The 15,638-nt window shown below is 40.5% G+C and overlaps 1 protein-coding gene across 1 annotated transcript; it reads right to left on the bottom strand.

Moving 5' to 3' along the window:
- Positions 1-298: 298 nt before the first annotated feature.
- Positions 299-10,857, bottom strand: LOC308671176 (uncharacterized protein). Its single transcript, XM_081333253.1, has 7 exons — positions 10,746-10,857; positions 7,986-8,073; positions 7,843-7,893; positions 6,465-6,593; positions 4,765-4,809; positions 3,241-3,471; positions 299-1,287 (listed from the first exon to the last, which is right to left on the bottom strand). The coding sequence occupies exons 2-7, from the start codon at positions 8,037-8,039 to the stop codon at positions 877-879; spliced, it is 921 nt and encodes a 306-aa protein (XP_081189379.1). The 5' UTR covers positions 8,040-8,073; positions 10,746-10,857; the 3' UTR covers positions 299-876.
- Positions 10,858-15,638: the final 4,781 nt, after the last annotated feature.

The following is a 15,638-nucleotide window of genomic DNA, read 5'->3' as shown; positions in this document are numbered from 1 at the left end:
GTTGCAGTGTCCAGGGGTTACGTGATTGCCATTTTCGACCTTTCCAGCTAGCTGGCCACGTGATTCACTTCATGTAAGAGCTGCGTTGATTTGCTTAACCATAGCAAAAAGGGTCATAAAATTGCACGTGACTCAGTTAAGCCTTGCTTAGGAACAGAAATTCTGGTCCCAATTGTGTTTGTAAGTCAAGGACTACCTACCTGTATTGTCCTGATCAATTTAAAAGCACTCACTTCAGCCACTAGAGGTCGCACATACAACCAACCCAAGAGTCTATCAAGACAACTACAGAAACATATAAAGTTTTGTCACTTTATTTAACTCACAACTGTCAACAAAATATACACTGCAATATTAAACATTTCAGAAGTACAGCATTGTAAGATACACAAAAATCAGTGGGAATGTAAAACTAGATTTTCCCAAGCATTTTTCTCTCTCCTTCAGAGCAAGCTACCGTGAGACAGAGCAGGACTTACGCACCAAGAAGGGCTTAATATTCTCTAATCAACCTGACTACTATTATCGTTCGTTTAACACTAATATCCTAAGCATGTTTATTTGGAGCAAATTCTGCTGAAGATCTATCAGATTGGCTCCCAAATAAGCATGAAGAGGATCAGGCAGCATATTTACATTCGCTGCTAGTTATCATCGCTACGGCTTGAAATCCGAATTACGTCTATATAATTGGGAACAAACATTCAAGTCAAAGTTGCGTTGCCCTTCTCACTCTTTTTTTCTTTTCTTTTTGCAACTCAGCAAAACTAAAACACTGGTGATGGAGTTGGGCTTTGGTCTTAGTTGGGCCCATACATGCAAAAAGTCTGGAGAGCTCTCTCAGGTAATAAGTACTGGCCTATCTTGCTCTACCCTTTAGAGGATGACCTCATTGTCCTCAACACTATCGTGGTGTTCAACACTGTGGTGATCTTCAACGCTCTGGTGATTCTCGGCGCTTTCCAAAGTTTGGTTGCTGACGTCATCAGGATCACTGTCTAACTGTTGGAGTTCCTCGCTGTGATCTTTTTTCTGCTCTCCGCTTTCAGTGCTTTCTAGGGAAAGGGCTACTTTGCTGTGGTCATGGCTGTCCTCTACGCTCTCAGTTTTCTCTGGGCTGTGGTCTTCTAGACTTGTGTCACGAGATGCACTGTGGACTTCATTGCTGTCCCTCAGGTTACTTTTGTCATCTCCCTCATGGCTTTCCAGAGAACGTGCCTTAGCATATTCATGGCTCTCATCATCTGGGGTGCTGTCCACTTCATCTGAAACATCTTGAGAATCAAACTGAAAAAGTCCACAAGAGAAACAATCAAAGGCTACTCCACTTTCGTGAGAAATTTTATTTTATTTTATTTATTTTAGTTCCATTTATATCCCGCCCTTCTCTGAAGGACTCAGGGCGGCTTACAAACTTAGCAGTAGCCTTCATTCTATGTATATGCCTGCTTATTAGGGCTTTCACACACACACCCAAGCGGCATTATTACAAAGTCAGCTTAATTGCCCCCAACAATCTGGGTCCTCATTTTACCTACCTCGGAAGGATGGAAGGCTGAGTCAACCTTGAGCCTGGTGGGACTCGAACCTGCACTAATTGCAGGCAGCTGGTGTTACTTAAGGAGGCATTAGCCCACTGCTCCACCAATACCTTCAGTGCTGCCATACAAGATTAACAACGCTTTTCCTTTCTTTGTGGAATGTTACACAGGGCTGGGGGGAGTCTCTTCTTAAAAACCTCCAGTGTTGGAGCATTCACCACCTCTGGAGGCAGGTTGTTCCACTGGTTAATTGTTCTAACTGTCAGGAAGTTTCTCCTTATTTAGAAATAACTCAGAGTGGCAAATATATCCCCACAACAACAATTGTGTGAGGTGGGATGGGCTGAGAAAGAGTGACTTTCATGCCTAAGGATCTGGCTTTCATGCCTCATGTTTCCAGTTTTCCAGCCTGGTGCCTTAACCTCTAGCCAAAATGGCTCTGGGACCCCACTTCTTCCACAAAGAATATCACAGTGCATTACAAATAAAGCGCAAAATAGATTATAAAGTACAAAGAAGACTTAAATAATATACTGCCTCAGGTATATACAGTAGTAATTTCAACAACCTGTATTATTTGTATATTTGTTGTTTGTTATTTTTATTTGTTGTTTTATTTATTTATTTTTTTGTGATAATGCTTCTGTGTTTTTCATGTGTTCAAAATAAGCTTTCTTAATATGGGAAGTGATTAATAAATCGGTTACTCATGTCCTTTTACACCAACGATAATTCTCATGTTTTTCTAAAAGAATTATATTGATGTAAAACATAAAATAGCATAATATTTTCCACACACCTTTTTATGGCTACAACAAAGTCAGAAAACTTAATGCAAATGTTATTTTTTAAAAAAATCTAAGTGTCTGAAATGTAGATGTTTAAAAATGAAAGTGAAGTATGTTTATGTCAACTAGTTGTTAAAACAAGGGAGCTCTTGTGTTTTTTGTCTCTCCCACCCCAAGCTTTGCAATTTTTACTTTGTGGGACTTCTATAGCATGAGTGCAGCAGGTTTTTCTAAGCCAACGAATTTGCTCAAAAGATGCTTCCTCCTGCTCGTTCTTATACTTATTACAGGTGATGTCTTTACATTACAGGAGTCTTCAAACTTGGCCCTTTTATGACTTGTGGACTTCAACTCCCAGAATTCCTCAGCCAGCATGCCTGGCTGAGGAATTCTGGGAGTTGAAGTCCACAAGTCATAAAAGGGCCAAGTTTGAAGACCCCTGCTTTACAGCAACCACAAACAGTGTTGTCCAAGTATGTAACATTTGAATATCCAACTATCAAACACTGCTGTTGACAAGTGGTGTTTTAATGGTGGCCTTGCCAATCACCACAGGAGGAGGAGGAGGAGGAGGAGGAGTTGGCTGAAATGTTAAAGTGAAGCAACAACCTCAGACATTATTTTACATAATTACCCAGAGCTACTAAACATTGGCAGTTGCAGACCAAAATCCTCCAGGCAAAAATATTGTGTGTGTAAATTGCAACTTAAAAGATGGACTGTGTGATTCCACATAGATTATCCTGTTCCTTGAAATCAAACATTTAAATCACTGGATTTAAAGTGGATGATGATAATAACCACATGCAGCTAAAGGTGCTTCTCGTAGGAGCTGCTTTTGGGCCATCCCAAGTTCTCCCCCCACTTATGTGAGTACAACAATAAAAAGAAAGCAATCAATTGGCATTTACCTGTCCAGACCTCCCCAAACTCATCTGGTCATCTTCTGCCCTGAATCCATAAGGTGCGACGTCTCCTCTCTGTGTGATGTAATCAAAAGTAACAGGAGCCTCGGTGGGAGAGTCAGTGAAGGTTTCATGAGACTCATCTGATTCATCTGAATCTGGATGATCGTCGTCTTTGGAAACATCACTATGGTTATCATCGTCTTCATTACTTTTGCTGGAAGATGCCAAAAGGGTCTGCAAGAAAACCAATGCAGCTTGGTTATACCCCGTGCACAAGGACATACTTTGTTTTAGGTTTGGACATATCTTGTGAAGATACTACACAAACTCAAGAAATTGAAACTGGACAGAAGCTAGTTTTCAGTGCCAAACATCTGGATGAGAACCCTGGAAACAAGATAATACCCCAGACAAAATGCAGAAGTCTTTTGTTCACTACTGGGCAGCAACAAGAATCTGAGGACTATACTCTCAAGGCTTAAGTTTTAGATAAATGAAATAATATGAAGGCTAGGAGCATGGTGGCTCATGTGATTAGGACGCTGGGCTGATAAGTAGTAAGCCCACATTCGAGACCCAAGTACTGCTATGGGACGGGGTGAGTTCCCATCCTTCGCTCCAGCTCCTGCCTCCAACTTGGTGTCCCCTAGGCAACAGTGATGTCATCAGCTAATCTTTTCAACCTGGAAGCATCCTTGGTGCTTCCGACAGAAGTGTGGTGCAAACTGCGGGCTTTCTAAAGGATCTCTATTTGGATTACTTAGAAACATCCAGAAGCATTAACTAGTATAAAATTCAACATGTAGGATTCTAGTCAGTATGCAAAATCATCCCAAGGGATGTTTGGCTTGGGAGGGTAATTCATAGCTCTTTTAAGATATCACCAAATCCTTTAAGCATGCAAATTCATGCACAGGCACTTCAAGAAGGCATACTGAACTTTCAGGGAGATGGACCAGGCACAGTCCTCGGAATGGTTTTGTACAGCCCTAACACAAATCCTGTGACACCACACTGAAATAACTGCCTTGGTTACCAGTTGTTTTTTTGGATCGTGCATTGGTTTTGGTTTCAAAATTCAAACTTGTAATAGCTTAGGATATACATAAGAATCTGACTCACTATGGATCTGTTTGCCTGTTATTAAGATCTGCGAATGACACTCATCTTAAAGACATTGCTGCTCAGTTGTACACTCAGGTGTTACTTTTTACAATGCCAATGAAATCTATGGATCTTCCTTTTTCTGCACAATTATCAAAGGTGAATGAGTTTTGTCTCCTTTTTCACTGGATCCAAAGGTGGCCACAGTTGTAGTCAAGTTGGTTGTCTCAATAGGGTGATCAAAGCTTGGTCTGGTTTGGTGTTTTGTTTTGTTGTTGCATATAAAGACTAGTTTTGACTGTTTTGATCAAACCCTGCAGACACCACCAATGGGGGATCAGCGACTACTGGGGAGAGTGGCTGATGCGAAATACGCTTGCACTCATTATCTTCTGTGGGTGGGACATGTTGAGTTAAACTGACCTGTTGCTCAGTGATCTCATCACGATCTTCCAGAGACTGAGAGTTCTGTAAATGAAATAAAAGGGCTATGAAAACTAGCAGTGGATTTGGAACAGATAACATAAAAGGCAATCTGCCCAAGTTAAAATTATAGAATTCATTGCAATGGGTGGTTGTTGACTTACAACAATTCATTTGGTAACCGTTCGAAGTTACAACAGCACTGAAAAGGGTGACTTATGACCATTTTTCACACTTACGTCCGTTGCAGCATCTCCATGGTCAGGTGATCAAAATTCAGACCCTTGGCAACTGACTCATATTTATGACAGTTGCAGTGCCCTCTGGTCATGTGATCACTTTTTGCCACCTTCTGACAGTCAAAGTCAATGGGGAAGCCAGATCCACTTAATAACCATGTTACTAACTTAACAGTGCAGTGATTCACTTAACAACTCTGGCAAGAATGATTGTAAAATGGGACAAAACGTACTTAACAATTGTCTTGCTTAGCAGCAGAAATTTTGGGCTCAACTGTGGTTATAGGTCAAGGACTATCTTGTCTTCATAGCTGGAGAAAAGATCAGTTCATGAATGGTGGATATATTAACAACCATTAATCATAATTAATGATTAGCCTTAGCAGCAATTAACATTGATGAACATTGATTACTGGGGAGAAACAGAGAAGGAAGGGTATTCTCTTAAAGCTCAGCTGGTAAGCCTCCCAGAAGCAGTTGGTTTATTACCGATGGAGATGCTGAATCAGTTGGATCCAGCTGAGGCTTTCCAGAGTTTCCTTTTTATTCAAGGAATAATGGGAACTAGGGCCTGGATTGAATTGAAAGGAAATAGGGCTGGTGGGAGGAGAATGATGGATAGGGAAACTAGTTAAATAGAATAATGGGTAAAATTCCTTGCACTAAATCTAACACTGCCATCTCATTGGGCCTAGTTTGGCCATGACTAGGCCCAACTGACAGCTAATTTGTGTCCCATTTTCGCTTGCTCCTCTCACCCCAACTGTTCTTTGTACTATGTTGCTTTTCGGGGGGGGGCTCTTCTCACTCTAGAGCAGGGGTGTCAAACTCAGTTTCATTGAGGGCCGCATCAGCATTGTGGTTGCCCTCAGGGGGCCGGGTGGGTGTGGCCTGGGTGGGCGTGGCCTACCGGGTGGGCGTGGCTAGAGTGCGTATGGCCTACTGGGTGGGCGTGGCCAACTCTACATCGTTGGCATCAAGGGTGCCAATGGGGGCCTGGGCAGGAGTGGGACAGATTTGAGGGTCTCTGGTGGAAGGAGGGTCTCTGGGCCAGGGCCAAGGCAGTGGGGGCCGTTCCCTCACTGTTTCCAGGATGGCTTCGCGGGCCACATGAAACCACTTCGCGGGCCGCATCCGGCCTCCGGGCCTTGTGTTTGACATGTCTGGGCTAGGGGGAGGGTTAGAGTTAGGCTAAACCAGGGGTAGGCAACCTTGGCTCTTTTAGGACTTGTGGACTTCAACTCCCAGAATTCCTGAGCAAGTCATAAAAGAGCCAAGGTTGTGTTTGACAAGTCTGCTCTAGAGCTTTCCAAGCGTATTGGACTTGCAGCTGCATGATCCCCAGATAGCACCATCTCAAACCATGCCGTCTAGGTTTATACACTTGAAGTCAGGCACATCTAGAAGCTGCCAGGTTGAGGAGAGCTCCCAACCATTCATTAAAGGAGGTGAGATGCATACCAATTGAGAAGATGCATGTTCTGGTGACTCTTGACTGTGTTCATGGCTGTTTCCGTGCTCTTGACTGTGTTCGTGGCTGTGTGAATTGTGATGGTGGTGGTGTGCGTGTGCTTCGTTTTCTCTGGAGTCCTACAACAATACAAAAACATTAGAATTTAGCATGCAACATTTCAGTGCCTGGTCACCACCAAAGGCGAGGACCCTACAACAGAGAGGAAATAGTTAGGAGCATCTAACTGCCATGCTATCTAACTTCATTCTCATTCTCATACTTTTGTGACAAAAGTAAAGAATAATTAGAAAAGATATCTGAAAACAATACAGAAAGTGCCTGTTAGCAAGTGAAATGAATCTTAATACTATTTTGTGATAAATTCACAAAATTCAGGTAGTGTATGTTGTAGCTTTTTTTTTTTACATTTTGGAAAGATATAAAAAGGACAGCCATAGTAACCAAGAAATAGACACCTTGAAGTTTGGGGAGAGGATTATGGGGTGGTAAAAAGGGAGGGTTTTTTTTTAAGTTGGGGAGAAGTATGGCCCAAATAAATGCATTTAATAAAAGGATTACAGTCCTTTTAGCAGTAGGACCTTTTTTTGAAAAAATGAAAAGGTATTGTCAGTTGTTTCACTCAATGAAATTGATGCCTGGTGGATTAGAACTGAAAAGATGCTGTGTGTTTACACACAGATGTAAATAGGAAATAATTGAGGATGCTGTATTTTTTTCCTATATGCATTTAGGCTTAATTCTAGGAAGTAGAAAATGTGAAGAAGGAAATACTACATGACAGTAAAATATTAAGATTTGAAGCAAGACAATGGTCCAGTTCTTGATTGCTTTCTCCCTGAGATGAGAAGCTTTTTATTGTTAAAATTTACTAAGTATACCTTAAAAAGGTAAAGGTAAAGTTTCCCCCACACATGTGTGCTAGTCGTTTCCGACTCTAGGGGCCGGTGCTCATCTTCGTTTCAAAGCCGAAGAGCCAGCGCTTGTCCGAGGACGTCTCCGTGGTCATGTGGCCGGCATGACTAGACGCCAAAGGCGCACGGAACGCTGTTACCTTCCCACCGTAGTGGTCCCTATTTTTCTACTTGCATTTTTATGTGCTTTTGAACTGCTAGATTGGCAGAAGCTGGGATGAGTAACGGGCGCTCACTCTGTTACGCGGCACTTGGGATTCGACCCGCCAAACTGCCGACCTTCTGATCGACAAGCTCAGTGTCTTAACCCACTGAGCCACCGCGTCCCTTAAGTATACCTTACAAACCCCATTTTTTAAAAAGATAGGAAACATAGAAAATCTGGATCCACTTGAACTGAATGGGGTTCAGTAAACAATAAAAGCAAGTCTGCACATGTACAATACACACTTACATGTTTTCTTTCTGCACTCCTAGAATCGTCATGATGTCTCGATTTGCTGATCTTTAAGAAGAAGGGAAAAATAGATAGTATTGATTCCTTTTTGCTACACTAAGGAAGTCTTGATTGATTTGTTCAATGCATGGGGTACTTACTGGTAAGGCAAAGGCAACGGTGAAAAGACACACAATAAGCACAGCAATTTTCATGATGACCGATCCTTGCAATCACTTGCTAAGATTCCTGTTCCAAAACAACAACAACAATAACAGTTCATTGGCCCTGTGTTTTAAAAACAGTCTACATATATGTAAACAGTACCTCCAGACTCTCATGATGGATTGATCACTAATGAACTGCACAGTCTACAACAGAGGCCCCCAACCTTTTGGGCACCAGGGACCGGTTCCATGGAGAAAGGTTTTTCCACAGACCAGAGAGTGTGTGGTTTTGTGTGCTGCCTGCATCCCACGGATGGGGCTTTGCTTGTCTGTGCAGATCGGTTGCTGGCATGCTGTGGCCCGGTACCCGTCCACGGACCAGGGGTTGTGTACCCCTGGTCTCCAATGTCGATAAACCTTTTCTAGATGGTAACTTCTTAACAACATAAAAAGTAATTGTCCATCTAAAAAGTGGACTGTTGCTGCCTTCCAGTTCTCTATATATTTATCACCTCACCTGAGATTTAAAGAAACACAAATAAAAAGGATGAAAACAGAGATGAAAGGCTTTCCTTATTCCATCATATTATATAGGCCTATGAAACTTTGCGACCTGGTTTATAAAACCCACCAAGCCATAAGGTGGTGTGTTTGCTTTTCATTTAACATGAAGTGGGAACTTGCTCAGTATGCCACAACATTGTGTGCAAAGTAGGCCACTGCAGCTGGTTCAACCAGCCATGGTTTGAAACATTCTAGCAAAGTATATATTATATTTGAATGCAGATTAGTTTGATGAAAATGCATGCATTTCTATAACATTGCATACATGCAATGACACAGGGTTTTTTTTGCTTAATGTTATTGCTTTAGAACACAAAAAAGATAAGGGAAAAAATAGAAAATGCCAGCAAATATAGTAATACAGTACATATAGAAAAAAACTCAGTTTCTAAACATAATATTAAATCTTGGCCACTCAGAATAATCTTGGCTAATCTTTTCATTAAATTGCTAAATAGTATGTTCATGAGCAGACAGGCCAACACATCTCTGCTTATGAGCACACTAATATCATAGGACTAAATAATGTTCTTATTTGCAGCATAAACATTCTCTGAAATATCCAATAGCTGTGAAAGAAATATTTTTTGATTTAATAATCTAATCTTAAAATTGTAAGAAACACAAATATTTTTAAAGATGCTTAGGTATTTATTTGTTAATGTGGGATATGGCAACCCCTTACTTATTGCTAATAATATTCAGTTTAACAATTCTATTCTCTGCTCATAAAAAGAGAACAATTTGAAAAAGGAGGAAAAGTGAGAGCATATTATTATAAAATAATTCAAAGGCAGATATTTCAAAACTTAATGGAAATTCTGGGAAAGAAGGTTACAACAAATTGGTATTTCTTTGGTTTCTGGTTGCATGACATATGTAGATGGATAGAAATTTAATTCAAGCATACATGTAATGCTGAGCAGCAATACCATCTAATTGATTGGGTCCTTTCTTCTAAAGCATTTTGAAAATCCAACCTAACATTTCCAAACCGGATAGGATTACACTGCTGCCTGTAACACTTTGGAAAAAGCTGATGAATCAGGACTCAAGGGATATATGAGAAATTGATGAATCATGATGGAAGACTGTATTAGGAGCCAGGCTGATGGGGGAGCTGGCATCCTTCCTTATGCATTGCCCTTCCTCTTACAAGGTTAATGAGCACTTGTGCTAAAAGCAAAAATCAATGTGAAAACACTGCACCAAATTACATCTGAGTAATACTCCTAAAGATCCAATTTAGCAGTATTGGAGGATAGAGAGCCGATAATTTTCTGAAGATTAAATGCAACAATTTTAGCCAGAACTACTTTGCTAAATAAATAGATGCTGTATAAGAAATGGGGGCTGGCAAGAATTTGAACCCTATTTGGATGGAGCTGTGAGGGTTTAACTTACAATCTGGGTCCACCAGTGCTCTGATATCGGGATATTTCAGATAACCAAATATTCTTGCACATAAACACTACATGATTTCTCCAGATCACTACATTATATTAATGTGATGGCTATTTTTGCTTTTAACAGCAGAGCAAGAAGCAAGTATGAGGCTGCAAGAGATTTCTCTGCAAGAAGCTACTGTTTAAGGACCCCTGGTAAATACAGCAGTTGATAATCCTAGTTACCCAAAACATGGTAAATTTATGCCTTATCTTTCTCTTCCAACTTACTTTAACACCTTCCCATGTTACTTCTACAACAGTCTTGTGAGGTAGATGAAGTAAGACACCCAGAGAATGAGCATTTGGACTCTGCCAGCATCCCAACCCTGGTGCAATCTGGTCTAGTCATAACCTACCCTCCTCTGCAATTTAGCACTGACACAGAGATAGCAGAATGCAGATCATAAGCCACTTTGAGCCAAAAGTATGCAGCAATTTGATCCCCTCCCCACCTCACAGGGATAATTCTAAGAAAGAGCCATTGTTTCCTCCCTCCCCACCCCCCAAATGGCAATTTCCATTTGGCAGCACTTGCTCTTACAAACCACATCATCCCCGTATCTTTAAATCTGCTCCCAGAAGCCATGCAAACCACCCTGTTGTTGGAACTGAATCTTATTTCGGGCAAAATGACCCCCCTCTCAAGTGGAAGCAGTCCCTAGCATACTGCTGTGGCGCTTTTCCCTTAATAAATTATGGCACAGCTCGAAAGTAACAGGTAAGAAAGAAAGGCAATAGGTACCTGGTGTGGTGCTTTAGATCCTCAGGGCAGCAGTCTGCAGCTATGTGGTGAAGCTCAGAGCAATGCTTGAGTCACTTCAGCTAGTTCCACTCATTCACTCTTTCTCCTTCTCTTCTGTTTTCCATCTGCAGACCTCTGAATTTAAACTGTAGACCAGATCCCAGCCGACCAATCTGCGCCAGGCGGAAAAGATGAGGTCATGGGTTTCCTGGTCTCAGTCCTCCCACCATTCTGCTACGTTTCCTTTCAGGGGGTTTTTGTGGCTTTCCGAGCAAACAAGGAGCTGTCCCAGAGTTAAAACATTACTTATGTAAAGTCTGATTAACTGGTGTTTTAGATCAACTCTCTGCACTCAGTCTGGAGGGAGAGGATTTTAATAAGCAGGGAAGCTATTAGCATTTATGGGGAGAACTACATTAAATTGCATCATCTTCTTTTTTTATATAAAGGTATATAGGCAGCTTCTGCTAGGAATGGTGGAATATAAATAACCCCTTGCAAAGTATAAATCTTGGGGCACTTACGACTTAGAAACTTTATGTTTTGACATTTGGATGAAGAGAAAACATCCTTTTTTTACATAATCTCTTTTTCTAGTAGCAATGTTTGCAATGTAGTCTGGCATCTTAAATATTATTCACAAGTCCATCTGAACCCAAGTCAGAAGCCCACAACTCCTCTCATTCACACTGGGTGAGTTTGCACATTATACTAAGCCATAAATCATTTGAAGCTCTTTCCCCCCCCAAAATGCCGGATTGAAAGGCTAACTAGCTTTTTTTTCCAGATAGAAGTAGCCTTAAGTTTTCTTTTTCCTCATCATTAATAATGTTTTGAGATATTTTTTCTCTTTCCAAAAGATCTTTCTTACAATCAGCCTACATTCTGTATGTATGTTATCTAGAGGAAATTGATTGGCCCTACAAAGCTGTACTTGAAAACATCTGGATAGAATGTTTTGTCTCTGATAGACTGTTCATACGACATCTTTAACTTTATTGAATTAACCCATTTTCTAAGTTTGCCCAATACATTAAACCATAAATTAACTGAAAATACTGCACTCATTAAACTCATGAAAGACATACAAAACAAAGTTAATACAGGTAGTCCTTGCCTTAGGACCACAACATTTCTGTGGCTGTGAGACACTTGTTAAGTGAATTTTGTCCCATTTTATGACCTTTCTTGCCACACTTGTTAAGTGAATCACTGCTATTAAGTTAGTAACACAATTGCTAAGTGAATCTGACTTCTCCATTGACTTTGCTTGTCAGAAGGTTGCAAAAGGTGATCACATGACCCTGGGACTGTCATAAATATGAGTCAGTTGCCAAGCACCTGAATTTTGATCATGTGACCATGGGGATGCTGCAATGGTCATAAGTGTGAAAAATGGTCATAAGTCACATTTAAGTCCAGGACTACCTGTATTGATCAAGCTACAGATCCAAAGTGCCTAAGCAGATTAAATTTATTGTGCGTGCACAGTTTCACTGTGGTATAATAATTATAGTCATGAGTATCTGAGAAAGAATAATGACATGCATAAGTGTCCATGGGGAAAGGAGGTAAGTGACAAATATGCATTATGACATCATAATGCAAACACTATGACTTTTATACTCAAAGAAAGAACATATTTGTATGGTTGTACGCTCCCCAGAGTTACCCTGGGGTAAGATGGGTGGCCAATAAATTTTATAAATAAATATACTGTCACATCACCATTACTTTTTTGTTATTGTGGCTAGTAGTGGAACCCGTTATAGTGTGATTTCAGAGGTTATTGTGCAAATTACATACATGCACAGTGATATGATATTCTGATGTCATCATGGCTTGTATTGGATGTCTATGATTACAATTTTGGAATAGAATTGGAGAGAGCCCTGGGTTTAAGTCCACACAGTTACCGTATATAGATCACAATTTCTCAGCCTGACTTTCCTTGTAGGATTCTCAGGAGAATAAATGGCAAGCTGGAGAGTAACCCACGCGGAAGGAAAATGGAATGTGAATGTAACGAAATAAGCAACATCTTTTGATCAAAGTGAGCAGCAGTTCTCCTGAAGATCATCTGCAAACTGCAGAGATCTTTGATGAATGAGCTTTTTGGGACTGTGAGTGTGTTGGGATGTGCTTATGTGTGTATGTGCAGGTAGTCCTCAACAATAGTTCATTTAATGACTATTCGAAGTTACAACAGAACTGAAAAAAGTGACCAATGAATAATTTTTCACACTGAACGACAGTGGTAGCATCCCCATGGTCCTGTGAACAAAATTCAGATACTTGGCAACCAATTCATATTTATGATGGTTGCAGTGTCCCGGGGTCATGTGACCACCTCTTGTGACCCCTCTGGCAAGCAAAGTCAGTGGGGAAGCCAGATTCACTTAACAACCAAGTTACTAACTTAAGAACTGCAGTGATTCACTTAACAATTGTGGCAAGAAAGGTTGTAAAATGGGGACAAAATTCACTTAACAACTGTCTTGCTTAGTAACAGAAACGTTGGGCTCAGTTATGGTTGTAAGTCAAGGACTGCCTGTATGTAGTATCACATGTGCAAAGTACTAGAAGTCATGGCATCATGTGGGTATCTGATTTTTTTTAAAAAAAAAAGTTAATATTTTACGATCGATACTATGAAATTTTCCACGTTAGTTTTCTGGATGCTACAGTCCTAGTCTATTAGTCTGACACAGACTATCTGTACCTTTCTTATCAGAGCAAGAGGAGGTGAAGGACAATGACAAAGCTTTTTAAGCAGTTTCACTCAATTACAAAATGTTTTTTTTTTCTGGAAGACTTGCCTAGGAACAATATCACTGTCATTTAGGCTCCGGGAGAAAATCTTTTTGTATGCCCAAGCATTTTAAGCAGCTTTGCTTTTAATCTGTGCCCTTTGTATGTCATTCTCTTGGTTCTGTTGTACCCTTACTACATTTCAGAATTGTCCCTTATGTTATTGATCTTTCATTCTTCTTCAAAAGTCTTCATCAATGAAACAAGCAAAGGCATGGCAAGAATTGCAAGTGTTTTCTCTCCCCCTTGACCCAACCGGAACTGTTGCCCAAGAGAGAAATGTTCTGCCCCATTAAGTTAATGATCAGAGCACTTTCTGGATGAGAATAGATGCAGGCTTGGATTAACTGCAGGGAAACTAATGACCGAAACGAAGGTGGAAATTCTTGGAGGGGAAAACCCATTTTGAAGCAAGATCGCCCCAAAGGCTAATTGCATTCTTCTGACATGAGAGGGAGAAAATCCTGTAAGAACCTCTCCCCTTGCTTGGTAAGGCAAAATAAATAATAATAAATGAAATGGTCATTTGTTGGATGTGATCTATCAGACCAGCTGTCTGGGACTGTTATCCCATGAAGTCTGATGGAAAGCTTGTCTTTGGAACACTTGTGGAAGACACAGCCTGAAGATCCACTGCCTTTCCTTGAGGTTATGGTTCACATCTCTTGGTGAATTGAGATGGAGACCTTTGTGTGTGTGTGTGTGTGTGTGTGTGTGTGTGTATGTGTATGTGTGTGTGTGAAGTTCTGTCATTGGAAAGTTGTGTGCAGAAATGGTATTGCCTCAGAAAGACTTTTTCATTTTTCAGTAGACCGTAAAGTATGGTCTGCTTCTATGATCTTGTCAGCTTTACACCTCATTTCTAACAGAACTCTATTGTGGCTGTCCTAAGGTTTTGATTTATTTAATGTATTTTATTCATTCTTTCAGAATAAAAATCTTCCCACAGCAGCGTGCACAACAGAATAATTTTTAAAAATCAATAGAAGTGGCTTACAGTACAAAATACTGGACAATAACACTTAAGGGTGAAACTTAAAAGGAGTAATGTAAAGTGAATCAACAAAAATGGTCATGGATGATTTTGATGATCAGGACAAGTATCTAAGGACCAGTTCAAATTAATTGATGAAGCCTCTCCCCCAAGACTAACTTCCAAATTGTAATGTTTTCAAGCTACTTTAAGAGCAAAAGTACTGGGGAAGATATCATGTACACAAACAAGCACACAAATGTTTGACATTTTTATGGGTTCAGCTAGTGTAGGAGTGTCCAACCTTGGCAACTTTATGACTTCTGGATCAGCTCCTAGAAATCCCCAGCCTGTCCTGGGAGTTGAAGTCAACAAGTCTTGTTGTTGCCAAGGTTAGACACCCCTGATCTAGTGGGATATGGTAGTATTGTAATTGTTCTAAAGAAAGTTTGGTTGAAATCTATGTCAGTTATGGAAACTCAGAGGAAACTTTGGGCTAGGATCATACCTCCCATTTGGATTGTTGTTATGGGAGTAATTGGAGGATGAGCAGATATATATGCTGACTTGTCTTCCTGGATGAAAACCAGACTAGAAACCTAAGTACTGTAATAATGAAGGAGGGACTCAAATGCATGCATCTTTGTGAAACAGGCATATATGGAGGGGTACTAGAATAGTGCTTGACAGTCTAACCTTGATAAGCTACCCTCACCCATCTACCACATGAAATAGTATGGCAGGTCCAATTTGTATCCATCATGGTAAGATCACACACACTCCTTTCAGTACCAAAAATCTCTTTCAGACCATGAAAATCTTTTGCAATATTTTTCATATCATCAAATCTCAGGGGGGAAATGGTTGAGCCCAGAAGAGTTAAAGCCTCATATGTGGGACAGCCATTAATCAAGCAATAAGTAATTTCCACTTAAACTTTGAAAGAGCTCAGCCTTTCTACATGAGCGATTTCTTGACTGTAATTATAATTGTACTTCGTAGCTGCAGAACAACTCACAAGCCACCAGAGGGCTCTTTGAGACATTCCTGTGGACCATACCATCTTTTCAATGATAGGATACTTGTGAGCAGAAAAAGAAATTGATTGG

This window comes from Vipera berus, assembly GCF_964194415.1.
Source record: "Vipera berus genome assembly, chromosome: 7".
Classification (NCBI taxonomy): domain Eukaryota; kingdom Metazoa; phylum Chordata; class Lepidosauria; order Squamata; family Viperidae; genus Vipera; species Vipera berus.
Note: the sequence above shows the minus strand (reverse complement) of the source record. Positions and strands in the feature narration are given on the sequence as shown.

Bases quoted from the DNA above. Each gene is read 5' to 3' on its own strand.
- LOC308671176 (XM_081333253.1), bottom strand. From the start codon at position 8,039: ATGAAAATTGCTGTGCTTATTGTGTGTCTTTTCACCGTTGCCTTTGCC. The intron at 6,594-7,842 runs GTAAGTGTGTAT...GTATTGTTGTAG, and splicing joins GGAGTGCAGAAAGAAAACAT to GACTCCAGAGAAAACGAAGC. The intron at 1,288-3,240 runs GTAAATGCCAAT...GGACTTTTTCAG, and splicing joins GTTTGGGGAGGTCTGGACAG to TTTGATTCTCAAGATGTTTC.